The sequence below is a fragment of the Nannospalax galili genome, unplaced genomic scaffold, assembly GCF_000622305.1.
Source record: "Nannospalax galili isolate Female #2095 unplaced genomic scaffold, S.galili_v1.0 scaffold559, whole genome shotgun sequence".
In the NCBI taxonomy this organism is placed as follows: Eukaryota; Metazoa; Chordata; class Mammalia; order Rodentia; family Spalacidae; genus Nannospalax; species Nannospalax galili.
Window position 1 is genome coordinate 1389881 of NW_008343479.1, and position 20729 is coordinate 1410609.

General features: G+C 39.0%; 1 protein-coding gene across 10 annotated transcripts in view; it reads left to right on the forward strand.

The window, feature by feature from the left end:
- Lpp (LIM domain containing preferred translocation partner in lipoma) overlaps window positions 1-20729 on the forward strand; it is a 684300-nt gene that overhangs the window by 575083 nt on the left and 88488 nt on the right. For all 10 annotated transcript variants that reach the window (XM_029566751.1, XM_017799795.2, XM_029566752.1 and 7 more), the window contains one exon: window positions 5636-5805. In XM_029566751.1, the coding sequence (XP_029422611.1) occupies window positions 5636-5805 (170 nt within the window). The remainder of the gene's footprint in view (window positions 1-5635; window positions 5806-20729) is intronic.

Below are 20729 nucleotides of genomic sequence, written 5' to 3' on the forward strand. Positions count from 1 at the left end.
CTGGTAAAAGAAAGGAGCCAGGGGCTCCTCCGAAGCCCATGTGACCCCTGAGGAACAGATCCTCAAACGACCTTAAGAGTAAAAATAAATGGGTTTATCTGGGCCAACTGTACAGCCTTAAACACCCAAAAGGAAAGTATAACCAAAGATTAAAGGGGCCAATATAATTTTTTTTAATTTGGAGATTTTTCTGCCACAAAAGCTAGAAGTAAATATGCAGCTTTAACCTTTGAATGGAGTCAAAGATAATACAGAATTTTCATGATCGTACATACCAAGGAGCAAATTCAAAGTACACCTCAAAAATTATTGTAATAGCAGTTGTGAATATACGAGTAAGTATCAATTTTTCTGTGAACAGATCAACCATGAAACAAATACTAAATATATAAGAGTGGCTTTAGAATTTTAGGGGGGAATGAACAATATCCATAATAGAAGTTAACTTGAGAAGAAATCTTGCAGTGGTCAAAAGACAGAATGATATTCTTATTGGATATGTTCTAAACTTCATATGAGTATTTTGCCAGGCCAGACTTTTTTAGGAATTTTAGATTGCAAAGTTAGTAAGCGGGTAGCTACCGAAGACAGACTACCTAGGGCCCAGTTGAAGCTTCAGTGTTGAACTCTCTGGCTGAGAGTTCACAATCTGTCTATGCTGCCTTTTCTTCTCTTTATAATGAAGCAGCTGTACATCTAACAGAAGAGTAGTATCTAGCATATATGAGCATACAGAGGACTCAAGAAACTAAATAAATGAAACATCCTGAAGAATAAATAGACTAATGAGATGAGCCAACAGTTCTTGAAAGATAAAGTTCAAGTAGCCAGTAAACATGAAAAAAGTGTTCAGCCTCACTAACTGTCAAATAAGCCCACAGAGATTCCATTTCACTCCAGTCAGAATGGCAGTCATTAAAACAAGTTACAGCAAATGCTGCAGAAGATGGAAGCAAGAGAGAGCCCATACACACTACTGACGGGACTGTAGCCTAGTTAGGCCACCATGACAATCAGTATGGAGGATTCTCAAAAAAACACAAACTAGATCTACCATAAGCCCCACCTCTACCACTCCCAGGCATTTACCTGAAAGACAAAGACTACATGTTACAGAGATACTTGCATATTGATGCTTATTGCAATACTATTTACAGTAGCTAAGTTATGGAATCAACCTAAATGTTCATCAGTGGAGGAGTGAATAAAGAAATCAGTGTCTATACATAATGCATTTTTTAGCCATAAAGAAGGAAGTTATTTCATTTGTATGAAAATAGATGCAACTGGAGATAATCTTATCAAGCTAATTAAATCTCAAAGACACAAATATTGCATGTCTTCTCTCATTTGTGGATCCCAGATTTTATGGACAAAATCATATGTGTACAGATAAAATAGAAGAAAAAAGTCTAGGGGAGGAAGGGACTAACTCATGGGGAAAGGGGACCCAAAAGGGGAGGAGGGTTAAGTACTGGAAATATGACCAGAGTACATTGTATGCCTATGTGAAAATGCCCTTCTGTCACCCAGTATAATAAATCAAGAAAAGAGGACCTGTACAGTAATCACTAGGAAAATATTTTTAAATAAAAGTCTATTTGTACTTTATAAAGAAAATAAATACCAATTCCCAAACAAGAGAATAATTCTGGACACTCCTGTCCTCCTGGTACTCTACTTCCCTTGCTCAGTCTGTTGAGTTTCCAAAACCGTTTCTCTCCACTGATGTCTTACCTAATACCTACTTGAAACATGGTCTGGTCTTCCAGGTTTCACCCAGTGATTAAAACTTCCATAAAGCAAGGCTGCAGAGATGGCTCAACAGTTAAGAGCACTGGCTGCTCTTGCAGAGGACCCGGGTTTGGTTCCCAGCACTCACATGGTATCTAACAACCGTGTATAACTCCAGTTCCAGGGGACCCAATGCCCACATCTAACCTTCATGGGCATTGCACGACACGGGTGCACACATGCAGGTGAAACACTCACACATAAAGCAATAATAATAATTTTTTTAAAAACTTCCATAAAGCATTTCCATTTGCTATAGTAAGCCAACCAGAGACTTCAGTAACTATGAGGAAGAATGTGCAGTGTCCCAGCATAAGGAAACCTGACTTCGGTAGTCTGATTTGTAGACATTAAGGAGGTTGTGGTGGGTCCAAGAAAGAGAAGTCTGTGTAGGATCCATGGTTGGCACCACAGGCCGTAATAATGTATGAACAAACTTTTGGTATATATGCTTTGTGTGACTTCATTCACAGACAAAATGTACAGGCTCTCTGGCCCTCTGGCCTCGGTTGGTTTGATCTGCTGAGCTAAGAATTGCTGAGAAGCTCAGCACACCAGCCCTGCATCAGAGCTCCGACTGCCGGCTGCCTAGTCAACTGTGCTTCCTTCACACTCTGCTGCCTTGAAGCTTGTCAATATTCCTCTGGTTTTTCCTGTTCAAAGCACTGAGAAACTTGTCTAAAAGTTGGGCATTAAGGCTGTGGTGTGCTTTTAATAATGTGTAGTATAAGTCCCTCTAGAGGCCAGATGCACTGCATGAGTAGCTGTCTGCGTTCTGAATGCCTCTGTAAAAAGAATAGTTTAGAAATTTTTGTTAATGTAAAAAGGGAATATTTGAGCACCTTTTCTCTGTTGCTGGTGTGTAAATCTATTTTTAACTTTTGTTCTTTGCTGTTTTTTCTGTGCTTGCGAATTTTAAGGTGCCAGACTGGCTGCCCTTGAGACTGGTGTCCCTAATTTATCCCAAGAATAGGAAAAATACAAGAGGCAATAGAACTGGTCATGTCTGAGTGCAGTGCATTAGCCTGACCTACTCTGGAAGAATGTTCTCCTAAACATAAAGAAGAAGATTGTTTCTGGGAATACAGGCCATCTGCTTTCATAGTGAGGAGACAAAACCTTGTTGTGCCATCGCCAGGCACTGCAATGTTTTGCATCTAGTAAGCCACAGACATTTATTCACTCCCTGGAAAATCTACAATGTTTTTCTCTTTCCATCTCTACCTGTCCAAATTCCTCTCTTTAAGGTCAAATTCAAATGCCTATTTCTCCCAGAAAACTTGTATTAGGCTCTCTGAGATGTGATATTCCTTACATATTTCCATAGCATATTTTTCTGTAAAGTGTCATACATTTTGTCACCGACTGTTGAGTATATGTAGTCTCAGAATCACTATAAAATCATCAATCATGTCTGATCCATTTCTGCATGTCACACAAAGCAGACAAAGGGTAGACCCTTGGAGTGTCTGCTGAGTAGGTTGAAAATCAAGACTTTCCTTTCTAGGTCAACCTTTGCCTTGGAGCCTGTAATTAAAGTTTGTTTCCATATCCTCAAGATAGCTGTCAAACTCTCCATAAGCCACGTACACTCTGGGTCTTGATTCCATGTAGTATCCTTTGAGTACTCATGGTCTAGACCAAAATTGCTACTTCTACCACCTCGCTGGCCACCATGGTCAATAGATCCCATGTACTCCCAGATACCCTGTTAAGTGATCTTTTATGACTTACAGAAAAAAAGATCAATATAGAAAAATAATTGTGTTGGTTTATATTTAGTTTACAATATAAAATTATAATTTTCATAGGAAGCCAGTATGTTCTTAATAGTGTTCACATGGATCTATTTTCTGAAATTCAAACAGAGCACTGTTAAGGTTATAGTAAACCAATTAACTTTGGAAAGGGGGCATTGTTGCTTTGTTTCCACATAATCACAAAAGCAGTGCCATATGAAAAGCTAATTTTCTTACTCTAAACAGAAAAATATATGAATTTAAAGAGATCTTTCTAATATGTCTAATATTAAGTAAAAGGTAAATGTTGGCTGGTTTATGAAAACAGCCAAAACCTTATTCCAAATATTATACAATTTTTTATTAAATATCAAAACCATAATGCTGAAACTTCATAATAATACCAGCTATGACAGAGGCAGTTCATTTTTTTTTAATCGTTTAACTCTTTTTCCAGTGCTTGATTAATGCTATTTTGTTATTTCAAAGATGTGCTTCAATCCTACAACAGAATACAGAAAAATATTTTCCGGGGCCAAATGCGACTAGAGAGAATTATATTTACCTCTTCTCTCCCATATTGAAACATTTAGCCCTGCCTGTTTTGAGTGTGAAGTGACTGTCAGTCCAACATGATGGGGTGCTGAAAGGCATCATCAGTGAGAAGTCACTCCATTTACTCTGTAGCACCAGATCTGAGCGAATGCTCATAACAGAACTCAGAACAGGCAGCAGAGCCCTGCTGTTAGGAGCACAGACACTTGAGCTAAACTGCTTGGGCTTGAAGTTAGTTAAACATTTTTTGTAACTCTGTTTTCTCTTCTACAAAATAACAGTATGTACACACAGAGTGTTGTGAATGTGAAATGAGGTCGTACAGCGAGCCCCAAGAATAATGTTGGCCATCCATGAAGCTAGGTTTTTATAGTTTATGTGCAAAAAAAGCCTGAAAATTCTTGCTGATGTTCCTAGTTGCCTATAATTACCTATTAGGGTTGTTATTGTTGTTTCCACATAATAGGAGCTGTAAGGAGTCAAGCTGGTTGTGGCCCTTGACTCTGCCTCAGGAATCCCACAGTGTTGGGATACAGAGCCTCCTACTCATGCAAATTCTTCTCCTTTTTGTTTTATTTATTCATTTATTTAGTTAGTTGATTTATTTTTATATCTTGTGGTTCTTTCGACTGAACTCCTTAATTCTATGTTCTATCACTGAGCTATTCCTACCCCTAAAATATTGTCCTAAATTGTATTCCATTATTATTTAAAACGCACTGTTTTTTAACTCTAACTTGATTGTACATGTATGTGTCAGGTGTCCCATTAATTAGTTTAAGAATGCTGAAGCTTTGCAGAACACTGGGCAGATACTGAGAGCTAGGGGCACAAGGGACTACACCCCATAGTAAATAAGCCACTGAAGGATTTAGAGATGTTCAAACTAGGGGCAGACTGAAGTGATGCTCACTGAATTGCAGTGTCTCAGAGGGTATCAAGCGTATGATATGGGACTTGTTTTATAAACCCCAGAAGTCAGAGCTAAAGCAATTGGGTAACAGAGTGAGGCTGTATTAATTACCCCACTGGAAAGAAAACCTTTTAGCAGTCACAGTGCTCTGGAAATAGTGGAGACTACCTACCATGTGATCTGTCCATCACCTAGGATCAACTACAGAGGATTGGCAACCACGACTCTTGTAGAAGGAATTAAAGTTTGTGTTTAGACTCAATCCCCACCTTCTAGCTGGGTGGTCTCTCCAGGGACAAATCTTGGGTGAATGTTTCTGTAGATTTCACATTTCAGTCCCAACACCATGAGTCATGATCCTATACCTATGAAATCAGAAGCAGTATACTGGCCCCAAAGTCAAATGTGAGTTCTGCTCCATCAGTTTCTCTGGGGCCTTGGTGTCTCCTCGATTGAAACAGGTGGACCTGCTACGCACGGTGGTGACTGTGGTGCTTGCTAGCTGGTGCTTGTGGTGGTGGTTGTGTTACCTGCTCCACTCTGCCACAGGATGAACCTACTGTCTCCCCCATGTTGGTTTCTTTAAAAGGATCCAAGAGTTTTCTTGTGCTAAGCAACTCCCTTTCTCTTCCAGGCCGTTGTGCACGCTGCGGGGAGAACGTAGTTGGGGAAGGGACAGGATGCACTGCCATGGATCAGGTCTTCCATGTGGATTGCTTCACCTGCATCATCTGTAGCAACAAGCTCCGAGGACAGCCTTTCTACGCTGTGGAGAAGAAAGCATACTGTGAGCCATGCTACATCGTAAGTTCCCCCAAGTTTGGTCGTCTTCTGCTTTGTCTTCCTTGACCAAATGCCAGTCAGTCCAAATAGACTGTAGCCATCAGATGCATATTATTCACTGAACTTCAAAATGTGTACGTGTGTGTAATTTGGCATATTGTGATTTTTGTTTCTCCATGGTTATCATTCATATTAGGTCAGAAAAGTGTGCTGGGATAGGGCTGCCTTTCAGCTAGCGGTCTACTGGGAAGATTATCTGGCCTGTGTGTACAAGCAGTATGTTCTTCATCACATATCTGAAGGCTTTTCAGTTAGCAGAGTCATAGTTGCCTGTAGTCTGTCTTACCCTGCATTCAAAGCCCCAGTCCACTGGGGACGACTTGGCAGGTGGCTGAACTTGTCATTGGTTTTCCAAATTTCTAAACTAATTATCCCTGAGAATCATTATTTCCACCCCCTGCAGATTTTCTATGATATAGAGAAATCCTTTATCATAGAGCACCTTAAAGGGAAAGGCATGGCCATTCTGACTGAGGTAGTAATGGCTTTCTATTTTAAAAGAATAAAACTCTTTGAATAGCATAGCTTAGTGACTAAAAGTAAGTCACACTTTCATAGCTTTTTATAGGGCTACTTAATGTATTAAGCTATCTTCTGATAGAGTACTTTGAATTGAACTGAATAAGAAAACTTAAGACCAAAATACAATACTATCTTTCTATAGTTTTTACAAAATGATTTGCTCTATCTGTTGAGATGTTCATGGAAAAAATAAAACTTTTGAAAGCTCACAAAATAGTCATGATTTTACCCCATGCCAAAGCATTCTAATGTAAAAGAAACCTTGGGTGCAAGGTATTGGGATTCAGAAATTCACAGACTTTCAGGATTCAAGTTTGTTACAACTTAGGCCTTGGTTGGTAACCATTTTCTAAAAAATCTTAACTCATTGGAACACTGTGTGTGGCACAGAGCTTGGAGTTCTCCATGACTAAGATTTTGTGGGATTAAATATTGTTTTGATTCTAGTAGATTCAAATTTCTTTCATTTTTCTCCCAGTGGCAGCTTAACCACATGTAGCATCATAATAATGCTATAAGCTGTTAGAGCTGGAGAAAACTATCTGTAGATCATTTGCCTAACTTCTGTCTTTGGAAGTAAGAATGCAGAAGCATAGAGAGGGGGAAAGTGACTCCTTGAGATCTGTCACTAGAGTCAGAGTCAGGCCTGTGTTAGTTTCTCACACTCCTAGATGTGCCTCTTGTGCAAATACTACAATCAATGCAGCTTGTTCAAAATATAAAGATGAAATGAACACGATCTGGAAATAGGAATTATATATAAATAAGGCCAATGAAAACAACTAGAGATTTTATACAGCAGTATCTGGCTAGATGGACACTGTAAAAAGATGGACTGAAGGGCTAGAGCAATGGATCATCAATTAAAAGCACTTGCTACTCTTCCAGAGGACCAGAGTTGGGTTCCCAAAGCCATGCTGGGCAGTGCATAACCACCTGTAACTCCAGCTCCAAAGGCTGTAGCATGTATATATATATTTATATATATATACATACACACATACATACATATATTTATGTATGTATGTGTGTATGAAAAAATTAGTCAGTCAAAACTCACCATATTAGGACATACAAACCTTCAAATATCACCCTTGAATTCCTTGTTGAAAAGAGGAAGGCCTCTTATAGTTCCCCATCTTTTAAGTGAACTGCTCTTCATAATGACTTAGGACACCATTGTGAAATTATTTATCATTCAAAATTGGGACAATGACATCAACAGAGCCTTGCAAAGTCACCTAAGGCTCTTCGTTGTTATCTTGAGTGATTCTTTATAGTTCCTTTTTCATCCCCCTCACCTTTTGACTTTGTTGTTGATTGTTGTTACTTTAATGGTGCTTCCATGGAAGTCTTTTTCAGATATTTTTATCTATTATAAGCAAAAAAAAAATCTTTAATACAATGCTGAGGAGCAATGCAACAGTATGTGGAGAACATGAGTTTGAATTGCATTCAGTCACTTAATCATTTTTGTCATGGGAAAATTACTTGCTCTTTCTAAGTCTCAGTTTTCTTATCTGCATAATGGAGATAGTGGTGGTCTTTTCCTGTAAGACTTCTGAAGATGGAACGAGGTAATCTTTACAAACCATACTTGGCCTTCTCAGGAAACATTAGTTTAATGAATGTTATATCCGAGGTTAATTGTAATGAAATTTCAGGACCAATTTACTATTCCTGATGTTCACAGTGAGATTCAGATTCACTTGTCTATAGGAAGCTGTTTTATCTGTCAGATATACCCATCTCCCTTTTTTATGTTAGATTTCCTGTATGTATAACAAGAGTTCAGTTTCATATTTTTAATGGGTTTCTATAGTGTGTAAGCTCAGGATTCAATCTCCGCTGCAAGCATAAGATCTCTGTGATGATTTAGGATGTGAGCACCCACTGTTCTGGTTTCATGGAGCGTTCTATGCTGATAACAAGGAAGACTATCTGGGAGATATTTAATCACCTTCTTGGAAGAGCTGAGTGAATTCAAATAATGGAAAGTCTTATCATTTTCTTTTTGTAGTTTCTTCCCCTCATAAGAACCTGCAATCGAGATTTTTCTTTCCTGAGATCTTTCCATAGCTACTCGGAAAAGTAATTTAATTTTTATCAGAATTCAGTTAAGCTTTACTCAAAAACCCTTGTTCAGTATTGATTCCAGAGTTAACACAGGCCCCCTGCCCTCAGATGCAGGTATTAGCACTTCAGTTTCTATTAAACTTCTGTAATTCTAATAAGCCACATGTTAGAAGTGCAAAGAGAATAGGGAAATAGGGAGCACAAATTCGATCAAGTTTGTTTGAAGGCAGACTTTGTAGTAATTACAATCCTAGAGCTGTGTGTGTTTCTAGGAGCCTAAGATCTCAGGACACACTGCCCGTGTGGTCCAGGGAGAGCTTCTGATCACAATGCTGAGTACCAGTATCCCAAAGACAATGGGAACAGAGCTGAGAAAATATGGTCTTTGGGCATCAGTCAGTGGGAGTGTCTTTCTTTTTCTTTCTTTCTTTCTTTCTTTCTTTCTTTCTTTCTTTCTTCTTCCTTCCTTCCTTCCTTCTTTCTTTCTTTCTCTCTTTCTTTTTTTCTCTTTTCACTTTATGAATAAGAACACTGAAGGTAGTGACTCAATTATTTCTGTGTTTGATGACCTTAATCCAGGACTGAGGCCAGTCAAATATAAACTACCTTTCTTCCTAAATGAGTTATTGGTAAGCCTAAAATCATATTTACATAATCCAAGATAAAATAAAACAGTAATATCTGTAGATTTGGTCTAATGTTTATTGGTCTAATGTTATATTATTAAGGTTCCTTGAATTCTTTTTTTCATTTTCTTTTTCTTTTTTATTAAGTTCTTTCTTTGACAATTTCATATATGAGTTTCATATATCCTTTCCTTAAAATTCAAATTTTCTAGTTTTTAAAAAATGTCATATATGAGTACAATATTCATATCATTTTTACCTCTCTCTACCCCTTCCAACTCCTCCCATGTCCTCTTCACTCCTTACAAATTTTGTGACCTCTTCTTAATTATTATTGTTGCATATATACATATGTGTGTATACACACACAACCTATTGAATCCATTTAGTGTTCTTATATGTACATGCGTATAGGATTGACCATTTGGGAGTGGATTAACCTATCAGGGAGCTCATCCATGAAGAAAACTTATTTTCAAAGGACCAGGATGCCTTCTACTAGATAGTGTCATTGCTTTTTGTTTGTTTGTTTGTTTGTTTGTTTTGCTTTTTGAGAAAGGGTCTCACTGTATAGCCCTGCCTGGCCTGGAACTCACAGAGATCTACCTGCTTCTGCCTCCTGAGCACTGGGACTAAAGTCATGCACCTACTAGATAGTGTGTTCCTAGTATGACCGAGAAGTTGCACAGGTGAAATAGCAACAATCTGGTTGTCTAAACAAGACCTGCATAATGTAACCAACTGCTGACATACTAACATGGATGGGAAAAAATTCTCTTGAATTCTTTTTTTAAAATATTTTGTTATTTTTATTTTATGTGTATGAGTGTATTGCCTGCATGCATGTGAGTGCACCTGTGTAGTGCAATGCCTGCAGAGGTCAGAAGAGGGCATCGGATCCCCTGGAACTGGACTTACAGATGGTTGTTAGTTGCCATGTGGGTGCTGAAATGGAACCTGGGCCCTCTGCAAGAGCAGCCAGTGCTCTTAACCCTTGACTCATCTCTGTAGTCCTGCTTCTTGAATCCTTAATCTTTGTGTACGAGCATCAGTGACTGGAAGTATTTGATTCCTTATGACACTTTAATTGTCTTGTACACATTTGTTTCTGTGTTATTAACCTAATATAAATATGTGCACAGTTCTCCACTGGCAACTCTGCTTTTAGCTCCTCATCTCTTTAGTCTTACATTATGTTTATACATTACATTTTTAAAACAAAACATTAAAGGCACTTTATAATGTTTTAGCATTATAACATGCTTAAAGAAAACAGAATTTTAAAATATTTTTATAATTACTTCCTTAGCATAATTTTTAAAATTTAGATTATGAGGTCAAGTGTAACATTAATTTGGGGGGACTTTTTGCTCTACCATCTTATATTTTCATTTCTTTTTTTAAGACAAAGTATCACCATGCAGCCCATGATCATCCTGCTTCAGTACACCTGAGTACTAACATATGCCACCGCACCTAATACCGTGTGGTATTTCTTTAGAAAAATGTTTCCGATTGACAAATCCATTAAAAATCCTGAGTTGATGTGTTAACCTATATGTTACCCCCTGTTAAAGATTCATTTAGATTTATTTGAATTGATTTAATAAGTGCATTATGTCCTAGTTATTTTACTTGATGCTTGCATTATTGGTAGTAAAGTCAATAGACCTTTTAAGTAAGTACTTATTATTCTTGTAATTTTGAATAAACACATTAAAATTAAAAGTATTAAACTTTATTAGGAAGAAAAAGGATTTAAGCAGAGTCATTTGTCCTGATCCTAACTCTCTGGTTATAACCTCAGGTATGACATTGACCTGTGAGCACCAGTGCTCTCATTTATTGACTCTTACTTCACAAAGTGATTTTGTGCATCATGAACACTGGCTAATGTAAGGGATTGATTTGATTAGTGGCTTTATTGTCATTATGTGATAGAGAAGCAGTACCCATAATGTGACATGTCTTAACTGAAGTTACTATACAAATGGAATTGACTTCGTAGTTGAAATATGAGGACATATGAAGCAAGATCTGTGTTTTGCTTGAGATGATTTGCATCTTTATGGTATGAACGGCAGCAACAATGCCTCCTGTGTATTTGTCCTTGTGCTCTTCCTGAGACAAGCTTATTCCTAAGTGTAAATTTAGCAAAAGAACAGTTGTTTTCTCCTTAGCATTGCCAAGGAGTCTGGGCCTAGGGACACAGCACATCAGAAACTCTCAGTGAAAGTGTGTTTATGAAATGGCCCGGGATCCTCCACTGAGCCAGAGCTCTTCTGCAGAGTTGCTGGAATCCAACCCAAAGTATCCAGCGGGGAACATGGTACAGGCATTTTTATTAGAGTTGAAATCCTACTGACTAGTGGTCCTCTGGAAATAGGAAGGCAACTCCAAAGAGACTAAACAGTCGAAGGTGCCTGAACTTGGCACACTGGAGACCAACACATTAGCAGTCTTTTGCTCTCTTATATCACTAAATGGCTACAGTTAAAGTAGTCTACATTTTCAACCTCCATTAAGAGGTAGATTTTTGTACCTCTGCAGGAAAGTTGTCCTTTTATGCACTCAAGTTCTCTCAATATAATGTCTTAAAAGCAGTGATAGCCAGTGCTTTATGAGGGTATTGGAAAAGGAATGGGGAGTTGGGACTGAACCTGAAAAATACACATGAACGTTCCTCTCCCTAACTGCCCACCTCTGCTCTCATCATGATGTGGTTCTCTCTAACTCCCTTTCCCTCTGACAGAGCACACACACACACACACACACACACACACACACACACACACATATTTCATTTTTGATGTTTTATTATCTGTCACCCCACTAGTGCTCTCCCAGGAACCAGAAAAATGGTTCAAGAAAGAAAAATATTTTCAATCAGTCTCTTGTCAGGTTTTACCACGTAATCTACCAGGAGGTTATCTCTTCCACTCCTGAGCTCTCATTGCATGTTATTATACCTATTAGAACATATGACAGACAAGGGAAATTATTAGTCCCTGTTTACAAGTTTAGCTGTGGATATTGTCAAAGTAAAAGACAAAATGAAGACTAGAAAGCACTCTTCTAATCTGGTATTTATTGAAGAGTCTCTGCAACTACCCTGAAACTCAAGTTCAGCATTCTGAAGACACAGAGCTACTGTTAGCCACTCCCCTACCCACTTTAGATCAGTGCAATCACAGCCTTCTGTTTCCAACCACTGGCCAAATTGTGCCTTCCAGTTTACACAACTACAGATGAAAAGCTATAAGCCCCTGTCCTTCCTTGAGTGTTCACACATTGTTCTCTCCCCCAAATGCCTGAAGTCTTAAGATAAAATATTCTTAGGCTTAGAGTTGAAAATAGTCATAACTAACATTTTTTCGGTACTGTAACTTTTACAATATGCTTCTTTATCTCCTGTTATTCTAAAAAGGCTCTTAGGAAGTAGGTACAATTATTTTTACAGTCATTTCCAGTAGCAAGAAACAGTCTCAAAAAGCCTCAACTTGCTCAGTTCCACAGAGTATGAGGGTCAGAGCTAGAACTTGACCCTGGCCTTTTGAGTTCCAAGTCCAAATCTTTCTATCTATCTAATGTAAATAACTGGAAATATCATTTGTTATTTTTGAATTTCCTTCTTCCTGGTTATTTCTTCTCTATTGCCATTTTTAGTTAATGATAATATTTGAAGGTAATATTACTGTACAACCTGATTAAGTCTAAGTTATTAGAGCAGAGTTAAGTTAGCTTTGGGGATTGAATGTGCTTTGGAATATACTGCTCATTTCTTTACCATTAGGAGTCACCTAATGAACAGCAACAGTATTTCCAGTAGGACCCACAGTTATTGACTGTCCTTTGCTAATGGCATTTACTTATCACTTTTAACCGGTACCCTCTCAGCTGGTCTCCGTTCCTGCTCAACATCCCTGCAGGCTCTGAGTCAGCACTTTATTGGCAAGTAAACCGAAGCACAGACCTGCCAGTTGATTGTCAGAACAAGAAGAAGTCCTAGTTGAATACAGTATTTTCTTCCTCATTCCTACGAACTGCTGCTGCCATAGAATTAGAATGTTTCTTAAGGGCCAAAAGGAACCTTAGAAATTCAGTGATGTCATTTTATAGCTGAAAAAGCTAAAAACCTAAGAAAACTTACTATTTGCCTGAGGTTATATGGTTTATTAATGACAGAGGCAGGAATAGAAACCATGAGCCTTGATGATACCATCAAACCTGGGAAATGTTGCTGCATTGGAGAACTAGGACAGCCCTTGCTTCAGCTCTAACCAGAGTGAAGGGTCTCAGATTTCCAGGTTCACTGCCTTTGAAACTTTATGCTAGAACCTTCCCACTGCCCTAGTTTGTTTATTTTTAAATGAAGCATGAACTCACCACTCAGTGTTTGCCAGAGTTTGGATGAATGTCAGCAACAGGCCACTGTAATAATGGTTTAAGATTATTTAATCCCATTACTTATACACTTCATTAGGCTGAGTGAATTGTTGGCAGTGGTTCAGTAAACTTCCTACTTTAGAGATAAAAGGATGGAAAGAAAATAGGAATGGAGCCTACTTATTCCTTGTTTTCTTGCATATTTATCTTATAGCTCTTAATGGATAAAAGAACAATAATTAGCTGTCTACAGCATGAAATCTATGTTACTGGAGTCCTGAACTGCTCTGTGTCATCAGAAAGAATTGTCCATAGCTTTAAATTTCCTATATGAAAGAAAAAGAATGGTGTGGTAAAGAGCCTCTGTGTGTGGGAGAGAGAGAGAGAGAGAGAGAGAGAGAGAGAGAGAGAGAGAGAAAACCAGTCTTGAATAAGTTCAAGGGTCCTAGGTAATATAGTCTTTCACTGATGGGGCTTGGTGTAAGGTAGCAAGTGATTTTAAAGATGAAATGTGGAAATTAAAATTAGTCCCAGACAGAGCAGCTACTGTTCGGCATCTACCCATTTCTTTTAGTCTCAGTTTCCCCACATATGGGATGAACGTGTTTTTTCTTCCCTCATGAGGTTACATGGTTAAGTGAGCATTCAGAGAGGTGGGGGCTGAGTAAGACTCAGTGAAGGTTATGAATATTAGCTAATTGCATCAGAGCCTAGCCTGAGGAACACACTCAAAATCTACAATGGAGATTTTCCCTAAGTGGAATAGCCAACTCACAAAGCTCTTCAGTCTCAGTTACTTGAACCCTACTGGTTTAGGAGCTCCTGGAATCTGAGGCAAGTCATGAGGCTCCGGAAGCTTGATTTTCTCAGAATGTCTCAAAGGTCACCTCTGTTGGAACCACTAGGTAATCCTCATTTTAAAAAAGATAAAAGTCTAGACCCTTCCCTAGATTTATGCACAGGACAGAAACTCTACATCTTTCACAAGACCAAGATAGAAATGGAGTGGAATTGTTATGCATTCAATTTTGAGATCCATATATCTATACTTCTACCTCAGCTCACACAAGAAATGGCTCCAAATTTCTTTTCCACTCTTTCTTCCCACCCTTTCTTTACACATCCCTTCACAATGCTTGCTCCTAAATGGCCTCTCTTTTCCTGAATATTGTCATCTGAAGCTTTTCTCTCTAGGCTCAGGCTGCTTTCTACCTTTTGTCTCTTCCCATCTCCGGTCCTTTAAATATCTGAATCCTTTCTGAAATTCCCCAACTAGATGTGGCTTTTCATGAACATAATTTCCCCCCATCTATTGTGTAGGATTGAACCTGACTACAACTGGCATTATAAGAACATGGACATCTTGATATATTCCATACTATACCCTTACCGATTATATGGGACAGTGAGGTCACATGGGATTCCCCTTTAATCTTTTCTGCAGTGCTTTTCACAGCAGGTGAGCCTATCATTGCTTTAAGAGGTAGGAAAGTTGGAAGGTGACCTGCTTCTACTCTTCATGACAGAGTCTCCTCACAGTGTTTAGCCTATGTATTGTTTGTTTGCCCTTTGATGCACTTGGACTCGAGACTCCGTATGAAAATAAGAGGGGAAGAGGAAAACTTGGCAACAGGAGCCTATGAGCACAGTCATCGCTAGAGTGTAAATATAAAGACTGAGAGCAAAGATGTTAGAGGGAAGCCAGATGTCTAGCTTCCAGCTGTCCAATCATCATAAGAGCTGCTGGACTCAATCAAGGTCAGACACACAGACTCTCCCCACACGTGAGAGCTGCCAAGGAGTTTGATTGGATGTTCCCTGATGTTCGGAATGTGACAGGCTAACCTTCCCCCACCCCACCCAAGCCAGACTGTGATAGATTAGATAGATGATAGACAGACAGACAATTTCGTTGTTAGTTAACTTCCAGACCACTTGAATTTATTTCCCTTCAGAGGAGTGTCAGCCCAATCTGATGTCATCATTAGAACTGAACAGGTTCTCTTTTTGACCATCTCATAACGATAAGGCCTAGTATATGGGGAAAAAGATACCGAAAGCAGAAAATTTGCTTGGAATGTCTCAACTGGATGGATGAATTGACTACTCCTCTGAAGTAACCTGAAAATCGCAAGGACATATAGTAATACTTTTAATTATATCAGTTATTTTTTAGCAAATTGTAAACCTCTTCCCCAAAAGTGGTTTCTACTTTCTGAGTTCCTTAATGAAGTTAAGAAATACTTGAAGTAATTCTGATTGATACAGCTCATTGAACATATAAATTGAAATAAACTGAACCCTCTAAGAAGTATTCCTTTAAAAAGTACACATTTACACTTTAGGTAAAGAACCTAAATAAATTCTATTATAAAGCATAACACATATGCAAATGGTTTTTCTTTGGAGTGGAAGATAATAAAATGTACTCAGGCTGTGAGCAAAGACCGGGAAGAAGAAAGTACAGCGTATTGGGGGGTAGAGGAGAGTGAAGAATTTAGCCAGCAAGTCTTCCTGAAGGAAGCACCTGTAGGGTTTGTCATGTGGTCCATGTTATTTCTCCTTTTTTGTTACAAATAACAAAACCAAGGCATAAAATACTACCAGTTTTGAAAAATGAGGATTAGGGAAGAACTTTGAGCTCCCAGAATCTAAATCTCAGCTTCTCCCTTGCTTTTAAATGAATTTATGCTAGCAGATGACCTGCTATGAGATAGGGCTCTTATTTTTCGTTGTTAGCAAGGCTCATATTTCAGCTTTCAGATCTTACCTCGCTTACCTCTGTTTTGAGAGTCTTCCTGATTCACCTCTAGCTGAACACATGTACTTCCCTCTGCTTCCAGAGCTGTTATCTAGACCTTTGTGTTATCCTTCACCTGTTTTCATCTCTTACTATCTCATCTCTGCATGGTAGATAATCTCATTTTATAATTTTACTCTTTTACAGATAGATGAGCTCCTCGGGAACAACAGCCTTGGTCTGCTTTCTTCTCTATGTACCCCCAAACCTTTTGATAATACCCAAAGCAACACCTCCTAACCTGGAGAGTACTTAGTACATTTGTTTTTTAATGAATGTATTGGTCAATGTCCTAGTTTGCTTATCTGTTTCCATGATAAAAACGCTGACCAAAACCAACTCGGGAAGGAAAGGGTTTATGCATCTTGCACTTCCAAGGCACAATCCATCTTTGAGGGAAGTCAAGCAGGAACTGAAGCATGGACCATGGAGGAATGATGCTTACTGGCTTGCTTTCCCTAGCTTGTTCACCCTGCTTTCTTATACAGCCAAGGTTCATCTGCCCACGGATGGCACTACCCAAAGTGGGCCAGGCCCTCCTACACCAATCAGCAATTAAGAAAATGCCTCACATACATGGCCACAGGCCAATTCCATGGAGGAAATTCCCCAATTGAGGTTCCTGGTTCCCAGAAGACTTTAGTTTGTGTAAAATTGACAAGGAATTAACCAGCACAAGTAGGTTTGACTAACCATAATAAAATATCATCGAGTGGGTGACTTCAACAAAGAATGTCTTTTTTATAGTTCTAGAGGCCCAAGATCAGGAAAGCAGCATGATGAAGTTGGTGAGTTTGCAACTTCTGCCTCTCTCACTCTGTCCCCATTGCAGGATGGGTGCTGCAAGTAAGAGCTCCAATGTCACTTCTTCTAAGAGGGCTAATAACTATAAGTAAGATCTCGCTCTCATGGTCTCATAGAAACTTAATTATTCCCCAAAGACCTCCATCTCCAAATCTTAACATATTTTAGATTAGAACTTTGTTAATGGTTTAAATCTAAAATTTAACACTTCAGAACTCAGGCTCCAATTTCTTGATAGACTTTGAAGGCTGTGAAGCCTTTAGAGAAGTTGGGACCTAAATAGTAGAAGCCACTTAGTAGAGGTAGACTTTTTTTGTCTCTTTTGAGAGCAGACTGGCCTCGAAATCACAAAGATCTACCTGCCTCTGCCTCCCACATGCTGGGATTAAAGGCGTGTGCCGCCACGCCCCGACAACATTATGTTAAAACCACCCCTGGTTCTGGTCTAGTTTGTCTGCTTCCTAGGGTGTTATCTGAAAACCTGCTAGCACATGTTCCTGCCACCAGATACCCCCCACCAGGCCTTTCCCCCATAATGGACCAAACCATGAGCCAAAATAAGCATCCCCCCCACCCCGGCCCTTGAGTTGTTTCTGTTTGAGTATATTGGTCAAAGCAACAAGAAAAATAACTAATACACATAAACAATGAATTGAATATAACTAATTGAACTTTTTAAACATAGGTTGATAAATGCAATCAGTACAGGCTGATGAAGCAAACTAAGAATGTACCATTTCTAGAAATAGAAGCTGCACACTTAACAAGTGCATAGTGAGTATCTTCTTGCCATGAAAGAATTTTTCTAGACACACCCATGGTAATACTAATTAATGTTTGTTATTGTCCAGCCTGGTACATTTTCCTTTAAGTATATATATTTTTACTTGCTAAAATCATCAAATTTTTAACAAAACAATAAAGACTTTTTAAAAGAGAATTATTGGGGACTGCTATTAAATTTTTTAGAAATTGCCACAGGCAGCAGGAAGCCACACTGGCCTCAGTATGGCAGGACAGTATTAGCCAGTCATTCCAACAAAGATGCTGGAATAACAGTGTGTTCTCCCATGAAGTGCTTATTGTCAAAGTCTCTTTTGGGATTAACTCCTCATGCATAGATCAATAAACTTCATCAATTTACCAATGCAACTAAGAGGCAGAAGATTAAGCAGTGCTATTAAGTCCAAAGTACAATCAAATGAAGAAGGTTGGTTGTGTGAAATTGTGCTGCCAGAGTTTTCTAAAGCATATTTTCGAGTTCTTAGAGATTCAGGAAAGAGTAGAGATTACTGTCTCTGCTGCCTTGGGGAACGAACATTTAAACATGTATCTTCCATGGCATATTTTTGACTAAAGAGTGGATGATGTGCCGATTGTATGGCATCAGGCAAAGCTGTCTGACTTACTTGTAAGACGGATTCAGGCAGTAGTGAGAGTTCAGAGAAAAGCACATGCTCTGTCCTGGGGTCAGGGGAGAAGCAGACCAGCATCAAGGAAGACCTCTCAGAAAAAGCTGCGTTTGGCAGGGCCTTGAACATGGAGATGGATTTGATAAGAGGAAGAAAAAGGGACTAGAGCAGTTCAGCTTTCTAAATAATTGTTTCATAACTTGAATTTCATTTCAGTTTCCAGGGTCAGCCTGTTGGTCAGTAAGGATTAGCTGAGTATTCCTTATATGTGTATTATTATTCAGAAAATGTAGAGTTAAAAGAGGCAAAATTCATCTCTGGTTCACAAGTTGCTTGCTTCAATGACCATCTTCAGCTGACCCCTCTCTGATAGCACCTTGCCAGAATTCATCATAAAGGCCAAATTCCTGGCTGGAGAGATGGCTCAGCGGTTAAGAACCCTGGCTGCTCTTGCAGAGGACCCGGGTTCAGTTCCCAACACCCACATGGTGGTTAACGATTATCTATAGCTCTAGTTCCAGGGTTTCCAACACCGTCTCTTCTGACCTCCATGGATATTGCATGATATGGGTGCACTTGCATACATGCAGGCAATATCCTCATACACATAAAATAAAAATAATAAAATATTTTTTAAAATAAAGGCAAAAGGCCAAATTCCTTTATCCTAAAACCACAAGAAAAGAGTCTGGTTGGTGCTGTCCTTCTTTTGCTGACAAGGTCTGCACATAAAAGGCAAGACAGAGCCTAAGGCACCACTGGATAAATCAAGGGATTTTTGTTTTGTTTTGTTTTGTTTTTTGTTTGTTTGTTTTTTGCTGGAAGAGTGAAATGAAGGTCAAACACCCGTGCCACTGAATCTAGAAAGAACTGTGAAGATTCCCCAACCAAAGACTCTTCGAAGATCGCTATACTGAAGCCCAGTTAAGGTACAGTTTGTTAAGGTAACAGAGACCTAAACTCAGAACGGCCAGCTTATTACTCAATATTTTCAGGAAAGAATAACTTGGCTCCCAGTTGCTGTCAGATGGTATTAAGTGCAGGAGTGGAAACATTTTCTCCTACCTTCTGAATGATTGGTAATTGAGTCTATGAGATAAGCAAACTGTTGCGAAGATAAAGCCATAGATTTATTAGTTATGTGGAAACATCACAGGACAGAAAAGTGACTGCCCCAAAGCCCAGTGAGACCTAGAACTGTGCATAACATCCTCTTAGGAGAACAGAGGAGAATAAACTTTTGAGAATAAATGTTTGCGGGGGGTGGGGGGGGGGACAAGAAATGAGCCCTCATAAGAATAGAGGCTGGCCTGTATCTATGGGTCTGTTTTGACCACTAGACTCCTCCTGTCTGATAATGTTAGCATTCCCTGGTTGATGAGATTCCCAGGGAAGCCACCCATGACAGTTTATTTAGGTAAGGAAACCAGAGAAAGATTGCCCTGAGCTTTAGAGAAGAAAAGGAAAAAGAGGGGCGAGCAGAAGTTCAGAAACTATGGTCCTGAGAATGCTTCTGAGGTGCCCAGTGGTTTTATTTCAAAGTCCTTAGCATATCAAAGCACCATACTTTGGGGTATCATTTTCTGAGTCTATCCCTATACTGGCAACTTTAGTTAATAATCTACCTGTCTTCTAGCTATGTTAATTATATATCCTTTAACACTTAACACCTGTACCAATTGCTTTGCCTAATAACATCTTATACTTAAATGCATGTGGCCAAAGAAATTTTATAGTTGTTTTTCATTTGATGTGCACAGCAATTCCATAAGGCAGGTGTTATTTCTAGGATAGATATGAGAGAGCTGAGGCCCTATGAAAGTAGCTGGGATATCAAGGCCTTGAAACGGCTTTGATATCTATTGTGTGACTGTGAGCCTCCCTTTGACCTCCGCTCCCCAGTTTCCAACCTAATGGTCCAATCCACTGAAGTCTATCTAATGTATATTTACTAAGCATCCTCTGTATTTTATGTATTTTAATGGACATTTTAAAAGAATCACCAATCCTTGGGAAACTTACAGTTTGAATGATATAATCATAAGCAGTAGTGATGTAAATTCAGTACCATATAGGCATGAACTGTCTTCAGAGGTTGGCTGGGGTATGGAAGACTGAGGGACTCCTTGTCTTGTAATCTCTCTAAGAATGCCAGAATCTGGTCTTTCCAACTGTACCTGTCTTGCTGTTTCCTTTGTCTTCCTGTTGCCTGGGACACTTTGCATAGACCTCAAATCTGCTGTTAGAGTTGGTGATGCT